This window comes from Sciurus vulgaris, assembly GCF_902686455.1.
Source record: "Sciurus vulgaris genome assembly, chromosome: 14".
NCBI classification, from domain to species: Eukaryota; Metazoa; Chordata; class Mammalia; order Rodentia; family Sciuridae; genus Sciurus; species Sciurus vulgaris.
Window position 1 is genome coordinate 93,405,367 of NC_136475.1, and position 26,565 is coordinate 93,431,931.

Sequence of the window (26,565 nt, forward strand, 5' to 3'; positions counted from 1 at the left end):
GGAAGATTACCTAACTGCTGCTTCTCCCCTTTCAAATTCTTTATTCATGATATACATTTGTTTAAAGATAAGTTTCTTTCTACCTTGAAACTAATAAATTAAAAACCATTCAATTTTTTTTTGAAGAATGTCCTTTTTTATTTTTGTCAATTTTGTTATTGAAAATGTCACATGTACAATTAGTCTGTAACTGTTCTTGATGTATATTCACAGATGATATTATTCATTTTTCACAGATGATGTATTCATCATCCCAGGGCTTAAAGTACCATCTTTACAGTTAAGATTTTCAAAATTATTTCTCTTGCCCTGATTTCTTGTCTGAGTTCACACTTACATACCCAGCTTCATCTGGAATCTCCTTGTCAGTTCACCTCAATGTAAATCTGCTTTCTCAGAAAGGTCTTCAGCTACTCCATCCAAAGTAACTATCCAGTCACTTTCTGTCACCTTACCCTAATGTGTTTGTATAGCACCTACCTTATTTTTTGTTTATTGTGTGTCATTTTTCTCTGCTAGACTAAATTTGCCCAGTGTTGGGACCTTGTGTGTCTTATTTCCCAGGGCCTAGAATGGTCCATGTCACATTGTAGACAGTGAAGTCTTTATAATCATTTGTTAATGTACTATTTCTCACTTGTATTAATGCTGACATTCTCAAGTAAAATCTGCCTGCCTTTAGTTTCTTTCTACTGTTAATGTAGCAGTTAAGAAATCACACCATCGTGTTAAACTTAATAATCCTCGAGGATGCTGTCTTGACTTAATAGCACATTGGGGCTTGCTCAGAATTGAATCAAGCCATAGCTCTTGGTCTCACCCAACCCAGAAACCTAAAACTGATTTATAGTCAGTAAAAAATAACAAGATATTTGTGTCCATTGCCAAAACAGTATTTGAATTAGTGGAAAATGGGATTAAAAATACCTGTTGTTTGGTTAATGTAACTTCAGGGCAAAGAGATGTGCTCATAAAGTAGTCACCTTGATTGAGTCTTGTGCTGGGAGATGAAGCAGTCTCATCTACTGGACTGTTACTGCCCAATTGATGATATAGTCATGGATGCTGACTGAGGACCAGATTTACCACTTTATTAAGTGTGGCTCTTGAATCACTGATAGCATTAGCTCTACAAAATCCCTTTTCTAGAATCTATGGCTTTTTTCATATGGCATTATTCCAAGGAATTTTTTATCATATAATTTCCAAATGTTCATTTAGTTCATTGACAGCCACAGTGTTATTTTATTTAACATTTTGCAAATTACTTTTAGAGAGACTAGATTCTTGTTCTGGGTACTTTTTCTTTCTAAATTTTTGTTATGAGATTTCACAAGTCCTTGTTTTGAGGCATAACTCTGAGGACTGTTCATATCAGATACTATTATTTATTAATTCAGAAGTTTCCCTTATTTAGAAATAGATTTTTTCCAAGAAATATTTGAAACAAATCTATCATATTAATAAACGAGTAATCTTAGCTTCAGAACTGTTCTTATTTGTTCTCATCAAATAACCTTGTGTTTTGTCTTTTTAGAGTGGGGATACTGTACTGATTGGTGCTGTCAGAGGTGGTCATGTTGAAATCGTTCGTGCACTTCTCCAAAAATATGCTGATATAGATATTAGAGGACAGGTATGTGTGATTATAGTGCAGTTTTTATCTCAGGCATAATTAGTTGTATATACTGACTGATCATGTTATTCTTCCAACTTTCTTATGGGACTGAAAACTTGCAAACCGTAATACATTTAATGGGTAATGTACTATTATTATTACATTTCACTGCCATTATTATAAAGTTTCTGAATTAATGTCAAGTTATATTCAGATTGAAGGCAATCAAAAGCTCATGTTTTTAGAATATACTGGTTTTACTAACAAAAATTTATTTGATTCTGAAATGAATAGCTTGTGGTACAGAGACATTGGCATTTGAATATCTGGTACTATTTTTTGTTTTAAAGTGTTTTTCCTGTTTCATTTTCTTCATTCATATACTGCTGTTCTTTCATTTGTGTTTTGTTTTCTCTTCTTTCCCATTCGGCTCACCTCTTTAGGACCACTTTGCTTCAGGTGGTCAGAACTCATAGAGCTACAAAGGCTATTAATTTTTGATAAGAACTGGGAGTTTTGCTCAGTGGCAGAGTGCTTACCTTCGATGTGTAAGGCCTAGGTTCCGTGTCCAGCACAGGGGGAAAAAAAATCTAGATTGTATAAAAGCCTTGCCCAAACTTATGAACATATCTATTACTTCAAGAACTTGAGAGTTAGGAAATTTTGTTTTGGTAGCCTGTTTTGAACAGTCTGCCTTTCTGCTCTGCTTTTTCTTTTTGGTCCTGGGGATTGAATCCAGGGGTAGTCTACCACTGTACTGCATCTTCAACCCTTTTTATTTTTTTCGTTTGAGACAGGTTCTTGCTAAGTTTCTTAGAGCCTTGCTAAGTTGCTGAGGCTGGCCTCGAACTTATGATCCTCCTGCCTCAGCCTCCCGGCACATGCCAGGATTATAGGTATGCACCACCACACCTGGCAGTTTTTCTTATATGTAGCCAAAAATCTCTTGTATCCAAATTTTTTTTTTTTTTTTTTAAATCAAAGCCTCATGCTTCAGGGAAATTAACATGGGACCCTGACATTTAAGAAACAAGTATTTTAATTTGGGTGGCTTTAGTTTATTTTTATACTTTCATATAAACATGAAAAGTGAAGTGACAGAATGATATATGATTGATTATCTAAGGAAAGGTTCAAATATGGGAGTCTTGAGGTAGGGAAAGAGAATAGTAAAGAAGGTTTTCAAAAAATGTAGAATTTTTGTACATGGAAATAGTATGAGAAAATGCAAAAGTTAAAGATTATTCCATAGCTAGTGAATAAATTGGTTTAACACTGAGGTGTAGGGGTGTTGGGGTAGAAGAGAGGGACGGAAATGGAAAGGAAGTAGGGGCAGAGGTTTGAGAGCAGCACTAAGGAAGTTGGGCAGCTAGTAATTATTTTTTAGAATGAGAACTCTTTTGGAACTATTTTGGAATAGGAAATATAATGAGACAGGTACAAGAAGTCATTATCTTCTGCATTAAGTAATGTTTTTATGAAAAGATGGTTTCTAGATCATCTGTTTTAGTTTTGCCAAACTACTTTGTGTCTGTCAGTCCTGTTTTCCTGTTATAATCAGTGTTTCTTTTCTAGCTCTTTCCTGTTCTGTGTGGATCGATTTTCTGTTTTTGATTTAGATAGGATGTTAAGGGATATAATCAAGACAGTATAGGTTGAAGGGAAGGCAGAGATTAAGAAAGCTAAAGATGGTAATTCTGTGTGATTGTAAAGTATGTCCTTATGCATTTTCTTAGAAAAACTGGGCAGGTATACTCACGAAAATCCATGGGTCAGAATATTTAGATGATTTGTCCTAGGTTACTGAGCTTTCAGGTATTGATGACTTCTAACCCCTTGCGTGCTCCTGAAATCTGATTGCATTACAAAAGTATAATTTATTAATTATGTGGGATTGCTACTTTTAAGTCAAGTAATATTTTCCTAGGCTTCTTCCATGAAGAATTTCTCAAAAGTAAATCCCAGATAGAAAGAGGATTAATATTATTTTCCTTGCCACCTATTGGAATGGTTTCTGGCAGAAATGTTAATGATATTTTATATTTACAAATAGCAGTTTTTAACATTGTCTCTTATATAAAGTGATTATTGATTTTTTTTCTTTTTTTTACTTATGTAGGACAATAAAACTGCTCTGTATTGGGCTGTTGAAAAGGGAAATGCAACAATGGTGAGAGATATCTTACAGTGCAATCCTGATACTGAAATATGCACAAAGGTATGAATAGCATTTCTATTCTGTTAGCAGTACTAATGCTGAATATTAGTACTGCTTACTTTTTTTTTTTCCAATAATTGTGTTTGATTTTAGTATTACTGATTTTACTCTATGTTAAATTGAAGAGTAACTTTGTATCCTTTTGGGAGTTCTACATTCACAATAAAATATAGTGTGTAATTTGTTACTTTTCAGAAAGTACTGTCAGCTATTCATCAATTATGGATGGATCATTTCTCCCAAATTCTTTTAGGCTTCTGTTTGGAATATGGAACACATTTTCTTTTAAAGACCATTGTGAGTGGTTGTTGGTTCCTCACATCAGCCATTTAGCCATTTTACTCAAAACACAAAGAATACAAAGCTAAACATGACTCTGGTGATTATATAGCCATATGTGTAATAGTTTTCCATGGGGAAAATATAGTTGGAATTCTGGACTGAACTGGTGAAAATTCTTAATGAATAAAGCAAAATTATGGTGTCGTCTATAAGACCATCCATCCTATTTCATCTGCTAGACCTGGACCAGCATATTTCTAAATCAGTGATGGTTACTTTAGTTCCCTGGGGGAGAGTGTGACCTGGGATAGCCGCTGCTTTGTGGTTTGCTCCTTGATCATCTTTTTTCTTTTTCTTCTGGAACCCACGTCAGCTACTATGACTGTGGCTTCTGACCAGGTTTTTGTTTTTCCTAATTTAGTGCTGCATTGTAGTCTCTTGTTTTGCTTCATTTGACTCTGAAGGCTACCATGAACTCTTTCAAGGTTTTCCCAAGGCAAGATGCTTCATTCAAATGTTTCTCCCTCTTATGTAAAGGTCCTTGGATTCTCATATGTTTCTGAAAAAAACTCTAGACACTGAACATTGGCAGGCTGGACTGTGGGTTGGTTGGTGGAGGAGGGTAAGAGGGGGAAGCAGCCTCCAGAGAGGCTGCCTGAGAGGTCAGCTGTAGAGCCTGGGGACCTGGCCAGAGCAGCCACTGCAACAGGTGTGGTTTGGGAGCAGGAGAGTGCAGCCCATATTCGGCTAAGTGATGCAGAGTATTTCAGTACCAATGTGTGGTTGTGAGAGGAAAAGCACTTTTTTTATTAGTTTTTAAACTATATTTTCCTGAGAACATTTTAAATATAGACCATTACCAATGTCAGACATTTCTCAACATCTACATTTGTATGATTTTAAACACTTAGAAGTAAACTGTGAACCTGATAAATCTCCTTGTCTGTGCCCACAGGATGGTGAAACCCCACTGATAAAAGCCACCAAGATGAGGAATATTGAAGTGGTAGAACTTCTGCTGGATAAAGGAGCCAAGGTGTCTGCTGTGGATAAGGTAAAGCGTTTGTGCAGAGGCGTGCTTCCTCGAGAGCCCCTGGTAGACTGACCTTTGGTCAGGGGGACTAATGGGAGTCTCTGATTTGATTTTGTGTAGGTGAGATGCCCTGCTGGGGTGTCTGTGCTGAGGAGTGGGCGGGCTCGGCATGCTGTTGGGGAAGCTGCTTCAGATTTTCCTTCTGTGGCTCATACCAGTGTGGGTGCTGCCCTTGACCACCGTACACGGAGGACAGCATCAGGGATAAAGCATGTTGCAGAGGGAAGAATCCAAAGGGGCTGAGAGAATAGACACCCAAAGCTTATTGGCATTAACATTCACTAATAGGAGATGGAATGTTCTGCTATGTGTCCTTATAATCTTTTTGTAGAGTTTTTATGTTTTTCATAATAAAAGCACTCCAAATTGCTTAAGATTTTATATAGAAACTGTTCCTGGTTTTAGTTTGCTTTCATTGCAAACAGGCTTAGAATGGTAGGCGTATTCATGTTTTCCTTGCCTTTTCAGAAATTTTGTGAGTAGTGAAAGTACTCCAGCTAATGTTTTACCTTCTCACGGGTTCAGAGATGAGGAAAGGAGTTGAGTGGGGAAATGAAGAGGGTGAAATCTGGTTCAGATGTGTTTAATTTGAGGATTGATAAGACATTCAGGAAGCTGTGGCCACTTGGCATTGGGAAGTGAGAGACTAGAATGTGGGCAAGAAATTTAGACTGGGAAGGGACATTGAGTAGGTAGTTCCCAGAACACGGGAGGTGCGTGGGAGTGACACAGTCAGTGTGAAGTATCATGGAGGCCGAGGTCAGAATTCACCTCTTCTATGCTGAGTGTCATCGCGGTTTTTTTCTGTTGTGCTTGTTTGTCTAGTCTCTTTCTTTTATAACATTAGCTGTTTAAGGCTACAACTGTCTTGTTTTCCAACTTCATTTTCTTGAAAGTACCCAGCACAAAAAGTGCTCTACAATAGTGAGCTCAGTGCTGCATTTAAATCATAGGAAGGGAATCTCGAGAGGAAGTAGGCCTGAGAAAGAAGAGGAAGAATCAAGATGAGGTTGTGCCATGGTGGCCACAGGAAGAATGCCGAAGGTCATAGAGTGACCGTGTAGATGAGAACTGGGAATTTAAGTTTGGAGTCATTGTTGGCAAGAGGTATTTGTGGAATAATAAATAGAAGAGTGTTTTGCAGAACGAAGAGGTCTTTTTTTTTTTTTTTTAACAGTGGTTTTCTTAGTATTGTATGTGACTGCTAACATGATTGGATTCTAATCAGGGAAGAAGGTAGGTCGATGTTAGGGAAAGTGAAAGGTGAGGAGAGTGGAGGAGATTGTAGGGGTCAGAGAAAGACAGATTGACTCAGGACTCAGAGGTGGAGAATGTAGAGTAATGGAATTTAAGGACAGGAGATTGACCAAAGGTCATAGCTGATAAAAGAAAGCTATGATATGAACTACAAATTAGTTGAGGATGGTGATTGACGTCCTTGGGCAGTGAAGATTTGGATGGCAGAAGGATACTGAAGAAACGGATCCTGGCCTTGGAGGACTGTAGGGAGAAAGCTTGTGTTCCTCTTTCAGTGAGCTGAAAAGGGGAGAGGGATGGCCTTCTTTCTAGAGGGCTGTGGCAGAAATAGTTTCTGAGAAAATCTAGTTAAGGAACTAGATAAAGAAATTGTGGGAAAGATGGAGATAAAAATTCCTATTATGTATATATTCTGTGAAAATTATGAAAGTTCAGACTTTCTGTGATTTTGTAGAAGCATAAAAATTGTTATCTATTTGTAATAGAATGAAAATGTGAAAGGTCAGTTTTCTTGTTGCTATTTTATAGAAAGGAGATACTCCCTTGCATATTGCTATTCGAGGAAGGAGTCGGAAACTGGCAGAACTTCTTTTAAGAAATCCCAAAGATGGGCGGTTACTTTATAGGCCCAACAAAGCTGGTGAGACTCCTTACAACATCGACTGTAGTCATCAGAAGAGCATTTTAACTCAGATATTTGGAGCCAGTAAGTATTGGGTTTTGTACCTGACAAAACTTTTAAATAAAGAATGTTCATTTAAAAAGTAGGAAAAATAAAAGAAGCTAACTTTTCCAAGTGTCATTTAACTGGATAATTTAAAGTTAAAAAGTTATTATTTTGCTAAGAAAAGTAGTCCTTCCTATTTAAAATTATTTTGCCTTGGGTTGTAGCATTCTAAGTTAAGTACATTGAGTCCTCAGTCAGTTTTTAAGACTTCTGAAAATCCAGCTTATTTTTTCCCATTGTTCCCCCAGGTTTACTTTGTACTTTTATGAAATGTGCTGTTATCTGAGGAAGCCTGAGCATTTACAGTTCTCTTTCTTTGTTTTGCCCACGAAAGCCATGCTCTCTATTCCTGTGAATATTCTGTTCTTAATAAAATCATCTCTCTCCTTCAGAGTTTGTTTCTTGTCCACTCTCCCCTTCTCTTGACTTTTTAACTGATCTGCCTAACTAGATAAAATTTTTGCCTCATATTTGTGTTTATATTTCCTTATTTTTCAGCACTGGGCATTGAAACCAGGGGCTCCAAGCACTCTACCACCGAGCTACGCCCCAGCCCTTTTTATTTTTTATTTTGAGATAGGGTGTCACTAAGTTGCTTTAGGTTCTTGCTAAATAGCTGAAGCTTGTTTTGAACTTGCAATCCTCCTGCCTCAGCCTCTGGAGCCATTGGAATGACAGGCATGCACCACCATGCCTGGCCTAAAATAGCTTTTGATTGAAAATGATACACATGAGAATGTAATCATTAATATATGATGTTTTGAAATATGGAATAATTTTCTACTAAATTTTTAAAAAAATGTTAGTTGCAGAACCTGACAGGAGATAGTAGAATCCTATCATTTTCCTGTTTGACTTCTTACTCATATCTTACTTTATGATTCTAATGTGTTATGCATTTTGGTGTTTCAAAATATTTGTCTAATTACAACAGTAATACATAGTCATTAAATTTGAAAAATGAAGACATGAATTTAGCAGAAAAAGCAAATTCCCCATTTTCTTCTACCTTCCAACTTGTAATTATTTGAATAGTCCTCCAGTCTTTTCTTTACATTTATGAAAAAGCCGGGTGTTGTGGCTGTAATCCCAGCTATCTGGGAGGTGAGAAGGAGGGTCACAAGTGTGAGGCCAGCTTGGGCAACTTAGTGAGACATTGTCTCAGAATAAAAAATAAAAAGGGTTGTGGGTGTTAACTCAGTGGTAGAGGGCCCCTGAGTTCAGTCACTAGTGCTTCCAAAAAAAAAAAAAGAGTATAAAACATTTTATACTGTGTGTGTAACTTTAAAAAACAAAAGGAATCAGATCAGATCATGATATGATATGTTAAAAAAGTTTTTAATAATGAACTATCATAATTTAATTATTGTATAATCTTTCATCATAGTACTCTAATAATTCTATATTGATGAACATTTGGTGGTTTTGCTGTTACCAACTAGTACTACAGTGAACAACTTGTACACACACCCATTGACTTTTAATTTTAATATTTTCTTCTTTTCTTCGTTCTAAGGATTGAACCCAGGGCCTCACACATGATAGGCAACTGTTCTACTATTGGGCTACTTCCCTGGCCCTTTTTTCTTAATTTTTTTTTTTTTTAATTTGTTCTTTTTAGGTGTACATGATAATAGAGTACACACACACACATATATATACATACACACACACACACACATTCACACGTGGAGTATAACTTATTTTAATTAGATCCCATTCTTATGGTTGGACATCATGTGGAGTTACACTGGTTGTATATTCATATATGAACATAGGAAAGTTATGTCCAATTCCTTTTTTTCTAATTCTGTTTTGAGATGGGGTTTCAATAAGTTGCCCAGGGTGGCCTCAAACTTTTGATTCTCCTGCTTCAGTTGCTATGGTTGTAAGCATGTGCCACCAGCCCGGCTAGGATTATTTTCTTTCTTTTTTTTTTGAAGCGGGTACTGGGACTTGAACCCAGAGGCTCTTTACCACTGAACTGCATCTCCAATCCTTTTTTTAAATTTTGAGACAGGGTCTTACTAAGTGACTTAGGTCCTAAGTTGTTGAGTCTGGCCTCAAACTTACAATCCTCCTGCATTGACCTCCTGAATCACATCACCGGGATTATAGGTGTACACCTGACATATTTTATGTTTTTATTATCGTTTTACTGACTCTAAATGCACATTATTCCACATTTTAACATGTATGAGGTTGGAATGTATTTTATAAGTGATGGATAAGAAAGTATTGTTACAATTTGGTAGGTATTTTTTCTTCGATGTTCATAAAAATGATGTATGTTATATCTGTAGGTAGCTTAAATTGCGTGTAATATGGTATTTACCTAAGAGTTTCTGGACCTATTTTTATATAGGTCTAGACATTTTACAATAAATTTTTCTCTAATAAACAATAAATGAAAATTGATGCTTCCTTCAACAGGTAATACCCTGTTTAATGTAAGGGTCTGGTGTGTTTCTAATTATAGGACACTTATCCCCTACTGAAACAGACGGTGACATGCTTGGCTATGATTTATATAGCAGTGCCCTGGCAGATATTCTCAGTGAACCTACCATGCAGCCACCTATTTGTGTGGGGTTATATGCACAGTGGGGAAGTGGAAAATCTTTCTTACTCAAGAAACTAGAAGGTAAAATTCATGTACAAAGTCTGTTTGTTTAACAAGGTTTTCTCTAGAGTAAAGAAAAAGAGCTCTGTGTATGGGTAAAATGGTTTGCTAAAATGAATTTTTTAGGGTTTTACTCCCTTCTCTTTGGTCCTCCCCATGGTCCTTGGCATTTTCTTTCTAAAACAGATCCAGGTGTGTGCTAACATTAGGTCATACCCTGGGTGCAGGCTCCTCAGGCCCTTCGCATTGTTGTCAGCTTGCAACTCTGGTGCACTCTGCTGCATTTGGGAGGCCCGTGACTTTTTTGAAAAAAATCAGAAGACCATACGTTTTTTCTGACGTGGTCCCTTTGTGAGGAGCTTCCTACACAGCTAACCCCCACATGCAACACACGCACCTTTTGCTTGGCAAAACTGTACTTATTCTTCAAAGACAGGTTTCAGTCTTGCCTGTAGAGATTGCTCCAAGTTTTATGGGAAAAACAGCTTATATGATGTACATTTGGGTTCCATACACCTTTAAGAACTGTGATTCCGGAGTGTGATTAGAGGGAAAGAGTTGGGATCAGAGAAGAATGCTGGTGATATGTAGTTTGAAGGCACAGAATATTATTTTTACTTTTGCATATGCAAATAGTACATTAGTGCTTGTATAATGCAAACCACAAAAATACCAATAAAATCTTGACAGATGGGACCGTGTGGAAAAGGGTTTTGTGCATCCTCAGTGTGAAGCAGGACAGTGGGTAAGACAGGTAAGTGAGCTCCTGGGAAATGAGGTGCTATGTTTACGGAATGAGATCATTGGTTAAAATGATCAAGAACAGCATTCTATCTGGGGACTTAGTGCCTAAGAAAAGTTTATCTTGGAAATGTGAAAATTGAAAATCAAGCTTAAAGTTGTATTTCTTGAAACAGGAATGAAGTTGTTGTATTAATTTCTCTTTCAGATGAGATGAAGACTTTTGCAGGACAACAGATCGAACCCCTTTTTCAGTTTTCATGGCTTATAGTATTTATTACAGTGCTACTTTGTGGAGGGGTTGGCTTACTGTTTGCTTTTACAGTTGACCCAAATCTTGGAATAGCAGTGTCATTGAGCTTCCTGGCTCTCTTATACATATTCTTCAGTAAGTCTTTACTGTTTATCTTTTTCAAAAATGGAGAGAGCATCAAAACTAATTGTTTTAACTTAAAATATTATCTGTATTTGTCTGTTAAAACCTGTACATGAATTTCATAAGTGGCTGAAAAAATTGATCTTTTTTCCTGTATTTTAAATTGGCCTGGAGAAACATTGTTCACAACATGGCTGGAGTAGCTTTAAAAACTAGTGTACTACTTGTTAATATTAAAGCAGGGCTCTTGGTTTATTACACTTACTCTCATACATGTTAATGACACATTTATGTCTTTTCTGAAGAAAAAGCTTCGTAGCCATCACTAGCATCCACTTAAGCATTTTGACCATCACCATAATTTTTTTTTTTCTATAAGCAGAGTAAGAAAAAATATAAGGGCTGGGATTGTTGCTCAGTGGTAGAGTACTTATCTAGCATGTATAAGTCAAGAGTTCGATTTCCCATGCTGAAAACCAAAATCTCTGATCTTGGGGGTGCCTTCTATTGAAAGAGAGGAAGTAGATCCACCTTTGGAAGAACTGGCAGCTTCAACACTTGCAAACAGTGATAAACTCAAAGTTGTTTACATTTGAATCTGAACTGTAAGCATATCTCTCTTTAAGACATTATCTTTCTGATTATACTTATTAGGTCATGTTTTAGTCAGTTTCATTCCCATGTTTCATACATCTTCTGTTTATTAGGAGGTGGGTGTAATTTGAGGAATTCTTTGAGGAGTAGTTCGGAAATAGTATGGGGCCATAATAAGTTAAGTAAGCTTAGCTATCATTACTTCATTATTGACTATTTGCTGAAAAGAAACTGCCTGGCTAATGATTGTTCTTCAATAATTTTTTAAAACCGTGAATTTCAGTTGTCATTTACTTTGGTGGACGAAGGGAAGGAGAAAGCTGGAATTGGGCCTGGGTCCTCAGTACCAGATTGGCAAGACACATTGGGTATTTGGAACTCCTCTTCAAACTGATGTTTGTGAACCCACCTGAACTGCCAGAGCAAACTACGAAAGCTTTACCTGTGAGGTGGGTCAGTCCCTTTGACAGAAGTTAACCTTTATTAGATTAAGTAAAATAAATAAATAAAAACTCAAAAATTAATAAAGTTTATAATGTTCAGTACCTTGAACCTTTTATTTGAACCAAGTAAAAACAAAAACATGCCCTAGGACTGGGGAGATAGCTCAGATTGTAGAGTGCTTGCCTAGCAAGCACAAGGCCCTGGGTTCAATCCCCAGCATTGCAAAAAAAAGAAGAAAAAAATAAAAAAGAACACTCCCTAGTCAAATGCATTTAGGAAATACTTTACAGTCTATTTCTCTCTTTTGTATTGAATCATGTTTCCATAAAGAAACCTGTTTAACTTTGGCCACATTTTATTTGTGCATAAACCTTTCCTCCCTTTCATCACCTGTTACCATCTTTTGGTGTACACGCTGAAGAGAGCATTGGATTGAGGATGGAGTCCTGGCATCAGAAGCTCCAGGTGGAGATCCGACACCTCCTTCAATGAGTGTGAAACCCAGCTTGCTTCTCTGAGAAGCTTGCTCCTCAACTCTGTCTAACCTTATATTATCAAACAGGAAATATATGAGAAAATAGAAAAACATTTAAGCCAAGGAATAGAGGAAATATATAGGACAAAAAGGGGGAAAAAAACCTTATAAAGTTAAAAGAAATTCAATAAACATTAGTGAAAAAAAAGGGAGGGGAGGAGGTGTAGGGGTAGGAAGGATAGTAGAAAAAATTGAACATTATTACCCTATGTGCATATATGATTACACGGCTGGTGTAAATCCACATCATGTACAACCAGAAGAATGAGAAATTACACTCCATTTATGTATGATGTGTCAAAATGCCTTCAACTGTCATGTATAACTAATTAGAACAAATAAAAAAATTAGTGAATTATAAGTACATTTAAAGATTAAGAATTTTTTAAGTTAATACAATAAAATATGTGTAATTTTAAGATATAGACCAAATCAAATGAAACATTCAAACTATGAATATGAGGGAGAAAAATAAAAGTGAAAGCTTACCAGTACTGTGAGATCTTTGTGCCCTTGGATAAATTCAACCAACCATGTTTTAAAAAGTACCTGTGCTAAAAATGTACAGACTTTTTTCTTGTCATTATTCCCTAAACAACATAGTATAATAGTCATTTGCAAATCATTTGCATTATATTAAGTATTTCACATAATCTATAGATGACCTAAAGTATATGGAAGGATGTGTATAGGTTATATGCAAAACTGCTATGCCATTTTATATAAGGGCCTTGAGTTATCCTGGAATGGTCCCCCATACGTGCTGAAGGACTTCTGTAGCTAGCAGATAGGATCAAGTATCAAGAAAAGAGTTAAGAAATGAGAAATTTAGAAAAAGATCAAAGGAAAATACAATAGGATAAAATACTTGGGGAATTATTTTAATAGAAAAAAGGGAAAGTACTTTAACAAGAATTTTTTAATATATATTTTTTAGTTGTAGGTGGACGCAGTATTTTATTTTTATGTGGTGCCAAGTCGATACCAGTGCCTCATGCATGCTAGGCGAGCGGCTATCACTGAGCCACAACCCCAGCCCTAATGAGAATATTTTTAAAACTTTGAACAATTAAAATAACATCAGTCAAGACTGTACAGTATAGTATAATGTGATCCCAAATTGTATTTTGAAAACAGTGCTTATCTCCTGGATTGAGATGAGTTTAATTTAGAGATGGAAGGAGAGCAAGAAACTAATATAGAAATAATTATTTGGAGACTCAAGATTCAAATAATTCAGTTATTTTGAAGACCAATTGTGAAAAGAATGTTTTATAACTATTTCTAAATCCTTGCTAGATGTCAAAACTGTAAATAAAATGAGATGCTTGGAAATCTTGAGTTTTCAAATGGGTTTGAATTACTTAATGACTCTAAGGAATATATTTTGTTGTTCTTATCTCTTCGGTCGGCATTAGAAAACTTGCTTTGTGCAACTCTTTGGCTGCATTCTGACATGGAGTGCAGTGAGCTCTGCTGAGGTGTCTGGTATTCCTCGTCCAAGCTCCGTCGTTGCTGTTTCCCTTGTGTCCTTGAGTTACTTCACGTAATTCTCCTACATTTTTAACTTTCATTCCTTGTACCCCTAAGAGAAGTACGTAAAATGTTGAGAGCAGAAGATATCTACTTACAGGTTATTCCCTCTTCAGAATTTTAAAAGCAATATTTTGAAAGGAACATTTAAAAAAAAAAAAAAAAAAAAGAATAAAGGATATAGAGCTTGACGTGAGTTAAATTCTTTGTTGCTTTAGACAGCTAAGTCGTGTTTTGTTTGATCTTTTTCCCAAGGTTTTTGTTTACAGATTACAACAGGCTCTCCAGTGTAGGTGGAGAAACTTCTTTGGCCGAGATGATCGCAACCCTCTCAGATGCTTGTGAAAGAGAGTTTGGCTTTTTGGCAACCAGGCTTTTTCGAGTGTTCAAGACTGAAGACGCTCAGGGTAGGATTCCCGTCCTTCTTTGTTCATGTCTAGGGCTTTAAGATGGGATGAATATTCAGTTTATTTCATGAAAACTTGGATTGAACCCCAGAGTCATCTGTGTTGTGACTGTAAAGGTCAGGTTTTTCTAGAGACTTGATATGCTGATAATTGTTAAAACCATTTGTTGTGTTACAGGTAAAAAGAAATGGAAGAAAACATGTTGTCTCCCATCTTTTGTCATCTTCCTTTTTATCTTTGGCTGCATTATTGCTGGAATCACTCTGCTGGCTATATTCAGAGTTGACCCCAAACACATGACAGTGAATGCTGTCCTCATATCAACTGCATCTGTGGTGGGGCTCGCCTTTGTGCTTAACTGCCGTACATGGTGGCAAGTGTTGGACTCTCTACTGAATTCTCAAAGAAAACGCCTTCATAATGCTGCCTCCAAATTGCACAAATTGAAAAGTGAAGGATTCATGAAAGTAAGCCCTCGTTTATTGTTAGAAAAAATTGTAACATGAATGTGATACTACTACTGTGATTGTTTGGGCTTTAGGGAGTATGATCTTTAAATGTCGCATTTAGTTTTTTTACTTATTTGCCCAAGACTGCTTTTTTTTTAAAGCAGTTTTAAGGTTTACAGGGAAATCACGAGGAAAATACAGTTATTCCATGTGTCCCTCACCACACGTGCACTGCCTCTTCTTTCACTCCATTGTTACAATTGATGAACCTACATTGACCCATCATAGTCACCCTGCCTGTAGTGTATTTAAGGGTTTGCTTTTGGTGTTTACATTCTATGGATTTGGACAAATGTGTGATAATATGTAGTATCATACAGAGTATTTCCACTGCCAATAAAAGCTTTGGGATCCACCTGTTCATCTCTCTGTCCACCTAACACTGGCAACCACTGATCTTTATACTGTGTCTATGGTTCTGCCTTCTTCAGAATGTCATATCCTTGGTATCATACACTATGTAGCCTCTTCAGATTGGTTTTCTCACCTAGCAATATGTATTTATGTGCCCTTCTGTCTTTTCAGGGCTTGAAAGCTCATTTCCTTTAGCACGGAATAATATTTCATTGCCCAGATGTACCACAGTTGATTTATTCAATCACCTATGGAAAGACATATTTGTTGCTTCAAATTTTAGCAGTTAAGAGTAAAGCTGGGCAGGTGTGGTGGTGCACGCCTGTAATCCCAGTGGCTTGGGAGTCTGAGGCAGGAGGATAGTGAGTTTAGAACCAGCCTCAGCAACTTAGCAAGACCCTAAGCACCTCAGTGAGACCATGTCTCTAAATAAAGTACAAAAAAGGCTGGGAATGTGGCTCAGTGGTTAAGCACCTCTGAGTTCAATCCCTGGTTCCAAAAAAAAGAGTAAAGCTACTGCTTTAAGTATCTGTGTGCACATTTCTGTATAGATATGTCTTTAGCTTCTTTGGGTAAATACCAGGGAACATGATCAGTGAATGGCAAAATTATGTTCAATTTTGTTAAAAACCACCAAATTGTCTTCCAAAGTGGTGGCACCATTTTGCATTCCCACCAGCAATGAATGAGGGTTTGCATTGTTCCACATTCTGTTGTTATCTGGTGTAAATAGTATTCTGGATTTTGACCCTTCTAGAAGAGAGGTATGTAGTGGCATATCATTATTTGAATTTGCATTTCCCTGATGACATATATTGTGTCGCTTCTTTTCCTATGCATATTTTCCATCTGTAAAATCTTTGATTAAGTGTCTGTTGCAGTCTGCAGGATAAGACATAACTAAGACATATCCAAAACATTCCTTGCTTTGACACCTATACTCTCTGAAATTAATATAGCTACTTCCTTCCATCTCTTGTATCATTGCTGTTTTTAGTTCCACACATGTACATGCACATATACAACTACATACACATACATAGACCTATGTGCACAACTCTACACACATACACATATACATCTACACACACACACACACACACACACACACACACTAGGAGTAGTGGCTTCCAAGGTGCTTTCATGCTGAGCCATAAACCAGAAGTTACTGCATTTACTTGTAGTTTTATTATGTTTTCCTGTGGAAGCATGAATTTAGAGTGAAAAAGGTGATTATAATAGCATGTTTTTATAAAGTAGATTTTTATAGGCTATTCAAAGGAGTTAGCAGATTATTTCACAAGTGGTAGTTACTACTAGAGCTTTGTAATCATATTTGTTTTAAAAAATAGCAAATTGAATCACCAAAACATAAAATAGGACCATACTTTTCCTGCTAAAAGGGACTCTCTAGAATTCTATAGCCACTTCCTTTGGCCAAAGTCAAACATGCCATCAAGAAGCCAACAATAGTGTGGAACTCAGTAATCAATCAGTGGATATTTTGGATTTGCATTCAAATCTGCCTTTGGCACCAGAGCCTGTGGCTTTGGCAAGTCAGTCGCTCAACCCGCTCCTTTTCTGTTTGTTCATCTGCTCGTTTCTGTGGCTCTGGAAACAGAGACAGTGTTCTGCAATACTCCTGCACCTCACCCCCACCGCCCACAGTTGTCCTTCAAGTGACTGTGACCATGTCAACCTCCTAGTGTCATTCCGAAGGTGAATTAGGCTCTAAGTTTTGTGCAGTCATCGGCTACACTGTGAAGTATTTGCTATGGTTTCTGGTGGAAATGAACCCCTGGTAACAGCAAGGACTTTGCCTCTCTTTTCCTCCTACTGGATGATTTTCTATCATGTTTTTCAAGAAATGTACTTAACCTTCTCATGCCTTCAGTGCTTTCTGGAAACTGTCCTTTGTGCAGGTTCTGAAGTGTGAAGTGGAGTTGATGGCCAGAATGGCTAAAACCATCGACAGCTTCACTCAGAATCAGACGAGGCTGGTGGTCATCATTGATGGACTCGATGCCTGTGAGCAGGACAAAGTCCTTCAGATGCTGGACACGGTACGTTTCAACTGCCTTGAAGCTTGTCACTGACGGCTGTAGTGTGGTAGTAAGGGATATGTGACTTCACGAAAATGTGCTTGTTATTGGAGTAGTACTGTTTTCTCCTCTGATTTTTCCTTTGAAAACAACCATTCTTTATGCAGAGACATAGCAAGAGTAAATGTTTCATTGTGAAGTCATTTACATAATTTTAACATAAAGGCAGTTTGAAAAAAAAAAAAAAAAAAAAACACACAAAAGTATCTCTTCAGTCCAGAGTGTGACCCCCACCTTTTCTTTGCAAATACTTACAATTAAGTTCTGAGAAAATGTAAGGAACCTGCAGAATGTACACTTTTTGAAGGTGTGTTATAAACAGCAGCAGTATAACTGAGCAGGGATTAGTGTGCCTGGGACTTTGCGTGTTCACAAATATTTCTCACCTTACGGAAGATCTTATCTCCTTTGTAGACTGCAGGTGCCTCAGTGGAGAACAGTGTTGCTTTCTTTGCAGGTTTTGTTGCTGTTAGATGGTGACAAACCCAGATGAAGCCATTAGTAAAATTTGTTTTCATGGAGAATGCATTGTGATGAAAAATGAATTCTGTTTTATAGCCACCAAAGGAAAGCACAGATTTTTTGAAAAGATACGTTATTATTTGTGGTAACTTAAACTTTGTCACAACTGTACGTTTCTTCTATTGCAGGTCCGAGTTCTGTTTTCAAAAGGCCCTTTCATTGCCATTTTTGCAAGTGATCCACATATTATCATAAAGGCCATTAACCAGAACCTCAGTAGTGTGCTTCGAGACTCAAACATAAATGGGCATGACTATATGCGCAATATAGTTCACTTGCCAGTTTTCCTGAATAGTCGTGGACTTAGCAATGCAAGAAAGTTTCTTGTAACTTCAACAGCAAATGGTGACATTCCATGCTCAGATACTACAGGTAAAGATCAAGCTCCTAAAGTGTTTGAGTTTTATAGTTTTTTATGATGACTCTCTTTTTACCTTGAAAAATATTATTAGTATTTCATACCTTTGTAATAGAGTGCAAATGGTACTGTCTTGATTCATTATTTCAGGGATCCAGGAGGAAGCTGACAGAAGAGTTTCACAAAACAGCCTTGGGGAGATGACAAAACTTGGTAGCAAGACAGCCCTCAATAGACGGGTAAGATGACATTCGTTTACTAGGTTTAATTAATTAATTAATTATTCTTACAGCACTCAGGATGGAACCCGGGTCCTTGCACATGCTAGGCAAGCACTCCCAGTCCAGTTTGTTATTAGCTCTGTGTGTATTGCTGTTGTTCAGATAAGATTAGAGATGTGACCTCAACTATCTGTTGTAAGTGTTGCATCGAGCTCTTCAACTGAACATTAGACATGATTGTTGATTTTCTTTTACTTGCAGTCTCTCAGGGAGTGTCTGCACCTACAGCCCTGGCAGCCTTAAACGGGAGGAGACCTTCTTCTCTCCCAGCCCAATCTCAGCCCAAGCACTGACCCAGATCCTCAGCCTGTTGAATAGAAATCTCAGAGTGAGATTTTTTAAAGCACACCTAATGATTTCACCTGCCTTATTCCTTGCTTAGCTGGCTGAGATGTTCCTTTTGCTACCGCAGGTGTAGGGGAGAAAGGTTCATAGTGAGAGAAAGCTCCCAGCCTTGTCTTGCAGCCTGCCTTCCCCTTCCTGAGGTTTACAGGATGTGCTTGCTCCTTTTCTGTACCCAAAGCGAGTTCATGCCCTTCCCTTCCACCTCGTGTTTCTCTTCCGACACTTTGGTTATCCCTGTCCACCTGCATCTTGTTTGTGTGGAGCAGGACCTGTGTGTTCCATGGCCATCTACATATGTTAAGTCAGGAAGATGTCTTCCTGCAGGAAATTGTGTTAGCTACTTAGGGCCAGCTAACTTGATCTAGCATTGTCCTTGTCTTTTTTCTGGTTTGCTAGCATTAAATTTGGACATTGGACTTTTTTTTTTTTTTCTAATGTGTCTTTGGTGATATTTTGATCATTTGATTTTATGCCTCTACCCTTCCTGGTTATGGATGGGAGTTAATATGACAAATGACAATTGAGAGCACTAAATTCAGAGGGGCCTGTGATTGTCTTTTGAATGGCTCTCCTGGGAGTTGGAATCTTGGTCACCCCGTGTTTGCATTCACTGTTGTCTTGCATCAGAACCTTAGATGAAGGAGGACACATGCCTGTGTGCCTGTTCCCCTTGTGAGATGGAGTTCCTTAGTGCACCCCACCCCGTAGAGTGTCTTTCATTCCAGTGGAGGTGTAAGGATAGTTAGGGTGCCCTGGCTGTGAGTACTCAAAAACAGGGGCATAAGCGCTTTATTATTCTGTGCTTCCTGGAATACTGAGCTAGAATGCAATTCTCTTCACAGGATTCTGTTTCCTAATAATCTTAAAGGCATTGAGCTTTCTGTAGTTGTACAACTGTAAACCACAGGACCCGTGAAGCCAGACTGTAGCATGTGATGCAGTTGTTACTAATACAACTTCGTATCCACTCTGCAAAATTTCTCCTCAGGGATGGTAATAATAATACTTTAATTAGCACATGATCTTCCTCTTTGACTGAAGTAGTGCATTTTGCTGTTGTCATAAACATACATTAACTTCTCAAAAAGCCCAGTGTTCTCAGACTGGAAGTGTGGGGTTCACTCTGACCGATGCTATTCTGTTTCAGGACACTTATCGAAGAAGGCAGATGCAGAGGACCATCACTCGGCAGATGTCCTTTGATCTCACAAAATTGTTGGTTACTGAAGACTGGTTCAGTGACATCAGTCCCCAGACCATGAGAAGATTACTTAATATCGTGTCTGTGACAGGTGACTTTTGTTTCTACTGTCTCTGACAGATAATAAGCTTTAAAATTAACAAAGTAGTTTCATTTGAGAAGCAAAGGCATGTGTTGGATTTATATTTTTACATTGCTGAGTACTAGCTTTGTTCATTTTAAATGGATCTGATGAAGTCAGTTGAAATGAAAATTGGCCATTAGTGTACACTTATTTCTTTGCTTTTTTAAGAAATTTGTTCTAATTAGTTATACATGACAGAATGCACTTTGACACATCATACATAGATGGAGTATAATTTCTTGCTCTTCTGGTTGTACATGATGTGGAATCTCCCCAGTTGTATAGTTATATATGTATATAGGGTAATAATATCTGATTCATTCTACTATCCTTCCTACCCCCATACTCCCTCCCCTCTACTAAAGTAACTCCATTCTTCCCTAGCCTCTACCCCCACCCGCTTGTTGTGATTTAGCATCTGAATATCAGTAAAAACATTCAGCCTTTGATGTTTTGAGATTGGCTTATTGCACTTAGCACGATATTCTCCAGCTCCATACATTTACCTTCATGCCATAATTTCCTCCTTCTTTAAAGCTGAATAACACATTTTCTTTATCCATTCATCTGTTAAAGGTCACCTAGGTTGGTTCCATAGTTTAGCTATTGTGAGTTGAGCTGCTATAAACATTGATGTGGCTGCATCTCTGTATATCCTGATTTTAATTCCTTTGGGTATAAACCGAGGAGTGGGATAGTGAGTCAAATGGTAGTTCCATTCCAGGTTTTCTGAGGAATCTCCATTCTGCTTTCCATAGTGGCTGCACCAATTTGCATTCCCACCAGCAGTGTGTGAGAGTACCTTTTTCTCCACATTCTTGCCAACATTTATTGTTGTTTGTATTCTTGATAATTGCCATTCTGACTGGGGTGAGATGAAATTTTACATGATTTTAAAAATTATTTCATTTGTGGTTTAATTTTTTCCTGTGTATAAAGATAATTTTATGCTAATGTATATAATTGAGTATACTTATAATACAAAATGTTAAAATTTAGATTTTATATACTTCTGTACTGTTTTTGTTTTCATATAATATTTGAATAAGAGGTAGTGACAGCAAAATTGAGGATTATTGCCCTGTGATTAAATTCTTTGCATGGAATTCTGCTCTCTATCATGTTAAGACTTAATTACAATCAGCATTAGGGCAGTCATATAAATATTTGTAATTCGGTTTATAAAATATATCTTTTACTTTGATGATATCAATTGGCCTTTGGTACTATCCACTATGTTGACTGAGAGTTAAACTGTAGTTGCATTTTACACTATAGTTGAGGTTCATGCTGAGAACTGCCTTCCAGCTGAGGCTCTGGGGCTGGGAGTACAGCTCAGCAGGAGGGGGCTCGCCTAGCATACCAAAACCCTGGGGTCAGTCCCCAGCACAGCAAGACACAAAAATCAAGTGAGGTTGTGCCTGACATATTATAATACTTTTGATCATTAAATCTCTTTAAATGAGGTCTCGACCTCACTAGATTATGTTTAACAATAGGACTGTTTCATTATATTATCAATAGCATTTATGTATTCATTTAACAAATATAAGGTGAATCTACCTTATGCCAGTATTGGTCCAGTTGTTTCAGAGATTGTGCAGTCGGCATGACAAAGTCCCTGCCCTGCGTGGGAAGACTGGAAGGTTCTGGTGTCACGCTTGTAAGGATAAGTGCCATGAAAACAGGGCGGTGAAGTGGAGATTGCTGTCCCATCAACACACGAATAGAGTGGTTCTCCCTCCCCAGGAGAGCTTTTCTTCCCTTTCCCTCTGCCTCTAGCTCCTGTCCCATTCTCTGCAAAACTCTGCAAAAGAGTTGACTGTCCCTGGACCTTACGTTATTCATCCTCTAAGCCTCCTCCAATACTCTTTGCTCTTAGAACTTGAGCAAAATTGCATTTTTGAGGTGGCTTCCATGTGACAAGCCCAGTGGCCAGATCTCAGTCCTCATTATTTGACCCTCTGGCTTCCAGAGTGCTGCACACGCCAGATAGTCCCTCTCCCACATGGGGTTATCTCCCTTTCTCCTTACTGGTAGCATCAGATGACCTTGGCCATAGTTCTTGGAGCTTTCTTTTCTATCTCGAGCAACTCCTTTAGTGTATCCCCTTTTGTCCTGATTTTGTTGTTGTTGTTTTTGTTTTGGTATCAGGGATTGAACTCAGGGGCACTAGACCACTGAGCCACATCCCCAGTCCTCTTTTGTATTTTTATTTAGAGACAGGTCTCACTGAGTTGCTTAGCATCTTTCTGTTACTGAGTCTGACTTTGAACTCATGATCCTCCTGCCTCAGCCTCCTGAGCAGCTGGGATTGATTACAGGCGTGTGCCGCTGTGTCCAGCTTCTCTTGAAGTTTTAAATACCATCTGTAGGCCTAAGACTCTCAAGTGTGTAAAAGCAAACATCTGAGTCCTTACAGTTTCTTACGAGTTCCTTTATGATCTGTCTCTCTCTCTCCCCTCTGATCTCATCTCCTCCTTCTCTCCCCCTTTATCTCTTGCTGATTTCTTTTGTTGATCTAGAAAATGCCAGCAATTTTCCCACTTAAGGGCTTCCCACTTTTGTTTTAAAGGAACAAAAATTGTATTGATTATTGTTTAGATAAGTGCATACTGGGTTTTCTTCCTTCTTTTAAAATCTTGGCTTAAATGTCAGCTTTTCCGTGAGATCTTCCTGTACAGAATGACCTCCCCCTTCTTTATGCTCCTTGCTTTATCCATTTCCTGCTTGATTTTACTGTGTCTTCTAATAGACCGTATCATTTATTCTCTTTTGACCCATCTCTCCTCAGTAGAATGTAAAACCCACATGGCAAGGATTTTTGTCTCTCTCATTTATTGCTGTTTCCTTAAAACCCACAGTAACTGGACACTGTTGTGAATAAGAGACCTTACTGAAGGGAAAACCAGGTTTGACATGTTTCTTAAGAAAAGCTTCCTAAGCAGGAGGAGGAACAAGTGAAAAGGCCCTGAGCTAGGGCTCCAGGAACAGCTGAGCCCACAGTGCTGGGAGTTTGGGAGCAAAGGAGAAAGTAGTGGAAGCAATGTCAGAAAGACCCAGTCCCAAAATCTGTGGGAAGGGCTTCGGACAATATTTAGACATTTTGGGGCACTCTGAAGAGGCCCGAAATTATTAATATCATTTAACACTTGATACTGAGATTTGCATTTTAAAAATACTGATGTTTGTGTATTTCAGAATAGAAACAAAACCATATCTTAATAAAAGCATCTAATGCCATTGGTTTAATTGCTTAAAATTAAAAGTATAATAACAAGAACTTACAGTTTAAATCTTTGTATTTTAATGGAATTTTTTATTTTCATGATGAATTTTACACTTAATTGGGTAGAATTAGTTAGAATTGTTTAAGGAAATATATTTTGTTGGGATGGGCAGGACAAGGCAGAGGACCTGGGTTGGAGTCCTGGGCCTTGTTCCTTAGCCTCTTGAAGACTCCATTCCCATTTATGTAAAAATGTATGCTATCTGCTAACACTGTGCAAATAGTTGTTGCTCTTAGAAAAGACCGACAATAGACGGGCTAATACCAGAAAAGAATTTGGGATTTTAGTAGATAGATATTGGTGAGTATTTAGTTGAGTGGTTTCCTATTTTAAAAGCATGTTTTATTTTGTCCAGTGTGCTTTCTTTTATGGGTTATACTGGAGGATAAAATTAAAAGTAATTTTAAATACCTTTACTGAACAAAATTTTCTCTTGCTGTAGCTTTATTTCTTAACTAATTACAGGGTAGATATAGTCTTCAGTAAGAACACTTGTTTTTTCTACTCATACTTTTACAATAGCTTTACAGTTTTGTGTGTGACCAGTTAGCTCCTTTGCAGCTCAGCACGTGCCATTCCCTGGGCTTCTCCTCTGCCCTGCTGCAGTGGACTCACTCTGCTCTTCCCTCAGAGCTAGGCCTGGAGGCTCTCCTGCGGAGGCCTGCCCTCGGCTGCTGCGTTTTTGGATTTCTTGGTGCCGTGTTTGGTTTCTCTGCAGCAGTGTGCGTGCATCCCATGGTTTGTAATGGATTTTTCTCTTCTTCCTCTTGCCCAGCATAATCTTGAGTTCTCTTAGAATGGAGGCCTCAGTCATATGTCTCTGTCGTCAGTAACTAATATACTCAGTGAGTGAATTTTAAAAACTCAGTAAAGAAACTGTGGTTATTTTGAGGATCAAATCCAATCATCAGGGGATGGAGTTTTTACATACATTGCTATAACCGATCAGTGCAGTTCACTTCTAAATGGTTTTCACGTGGTTTTTTTCAGTTCAGAAGTTTTAGACAAAATATATTAACAGTGTTGCAGGTATATTTTAACTCTTTGTTTTTTGTTGCCTGTTTTTTATAAACACTTAATTCTGTGATAACCTTTTATTGAGAGTAGATCTCCCCATCTCCTGTTACAATTCTGTACTTCTTTTGTTTGATTTATTGTCTGTTCTACTGAGTGTAGGCTTCATGAAGTTTGGGAGCAAATCTGTTTTGTTAAGCATTTCATTCCCAGCACTAGTTTATCACTGATTGTGGAATTCCTGGGTTTCCATAGCTCCTAAATGCTTATGGCTCACAAGCTGCAGAACATAATGACCCTGTTGCTGTTGTGGCAAACCCCACCTTCCAGGGGAAAAGAGTTCAGGGATGGAAATGTAGTTTGCATGCTCAAGCAGATGTGCTGAAGGGATGAGGGGCTGGAGAAATGGGAAGAATTGGATGGTGGGCTGTTACATATCTATTAGCAGCAGGAAGAGGGATACTTAATGTTTGAACCAAAGCAAATAGGTATCTTAGTCCAAACTAAACTGATGATAATGAAGTAAATTTGATAATGTCTTTAAGTTAAAAAACAAAATATCAGCAATTCAGAATCCTTACCAAATCAAGGTGAAACCAACAGTGCAACGAAGGGAGGTACTGGTTGTGAGAGTTTGAGGATTGCTGCCGTTCACCTGTAAGCTGCCATTGGTAGAATACTGCAGTAGAGTCCTCTGAAAACCCCAGTGATGGTCAGCGTGGTTTTAGTAGATACATAAATAGCAGATTTTAGAAACAGCTCAGTTTGTTAGGTCCCTTATGTAGGCTGCCCTTGGTACATAAAAATCAAAGTGTATGGGGTTGCACATTCAGCCATGATAAAAATGGATCTGTGTTTTTGGATCAGTAGGATCTTAACTGATGGTACTTTAGGGGATGGGACTGCCATGGATGAATTGATGTTCTACTGTGTGTTTGTAGGAAGCATTGAGACTCTGATATACAACTTGAAAGGTTTTTGCCTGCCTGTGTGTGATCAAAGATGTGTATTTCCCCAATATCAAACCAAACAAAAAAAATTTTAGAATTAAATGGAATCATGCATAAATTTCTATCTTTAAAATCTGAATTTTAGAAACTATAAATACTAGATATGATTTTAAAAGTTTTAAGTTATTTGTGAATAAGCTAAGTGTTTTACTTAACATAATATTACACATCTATTAATTTTTAAATGTTTTGTGTTCCTTAAAGGGCGATTACTGAGAGCCAATCAGATTAGTTTCAATTGGGATAGGCTTGCTAGCTGGATCAACCTTACTGAGCAGTGGCCATATCGAACTTCATGGCTCATATTGTATTTGGAAGAGACTGAAGGTGTTCCAGATCAAATGACATTAAAAACCATCTATGAAAGGTACCTTGTTTGAATTCTTTGTATTTAACTTTATCTTAGGTTGAATTTTTAGAATAAAATAAAGCATACATAAAGCAAACCAAATATAAAATCATGTATAAAATGTGTACTTCTGAATTCAACTCTTCTTTCTTATTAATCCCCTTATAATTTTGGAGTGGTATTAGCAAAGGTATATATTCTTTTATGTAAAATTTACATCTTTATTTGGACTTTTTCTCCCTTTTGCAGGTATGTGAAGTTTTAAGTGTTACCAGTTTCTTAACAAATTCACAAATAAAGACACAATGCTTTTTGTTACCAAAGCACTTCAATACCTTTAAAAGCTTTAATTCCTATTCCTATTCTATAAAAACTATCTCTTTAGAAAAAAGGTATTACAAAAGAACTATACAGTTTGATAAAATTGGGTTAATTGAAACTATTGTTTTGAAAATATAAATGAAATATTAAATCTAACAAAATATTTAGTATATAGTTCATATATTAAAACTTTTAAGATTTCAGGTAATTTTTATTCCCTTAAAGTATAGTCTGCATAGGATTTTTCCTAATTTTCCAATCCCTATTGTTATACATATATCTTATTAAATGTTTTCTAGGTAAATAACTGGTTTTAGAATTTTAGAAGGTGGTTGTT

At 37.4% G+C, this 26,565-nt stretch overlaps 1 protein-coding gene across 9 annotated transcripts in view; it reads left to right on the plus strand.

The window, feature by feature from the left end:
• KIDINS220 (kinase D interacting substrate 220) overlaps positions 1-26,565 on the plus strand; it is a 97,759-nt gene that overhangs the window by 25,241 nt on the left and 45,953 nt on the right. For all 9 annotated transcript variants that reach the window (XM_079110800.1, XM_079110792.1, XM_079110794.1 and 6 more), the window contains exons 9-22: positions 1,538-1,636; positions 3,738-3,836; positions 5,074-5,172; positions 6,997-7,174; positions 9,675-9,839; positions 10,768-10,947; positions 11,813-11,978; positions 14,297-14,448; positions 14,626-14,915; positions 17,234-17,374; positions 18,064-18,307; positions 18,444-18,532; positions 20,067-20,211; positions 25,763-25,925. In XM_079110800.1, the coding sequence (XP_078966926.1) occupies positions 1,538-1,636; positions 3,738-3,836; positions 5,074-5,172; positions 6,997-7,174; positions 9,675-9,839; positions 10,768-10,947; positions 11,813-11,978; positions 14,297-14,448; positions 14,626-14,915; positions 17,234-17,374; positions 18,064-18,307; positions 18,444-18,532; positions 20,067-20,211; positions 25,763-25,925 (2,210 nt within the window). The remainder of the gene's footprint in view (positions 1-1,537; positions 1,637-3,737; positions 3,837-5,073; positions 5,173-6,996; positions 7,175-9,674; positions 9,840-10,767; positions 10,948-11,812; positions 11,979-14,296; positions 14,449-14,625; positions 14,916-17,233; positions 17,375-18,063; positions 18,308-18,443; positions 18,533-20,066; positions 20,212-25,762; positions 25,926-26,565) is intronic.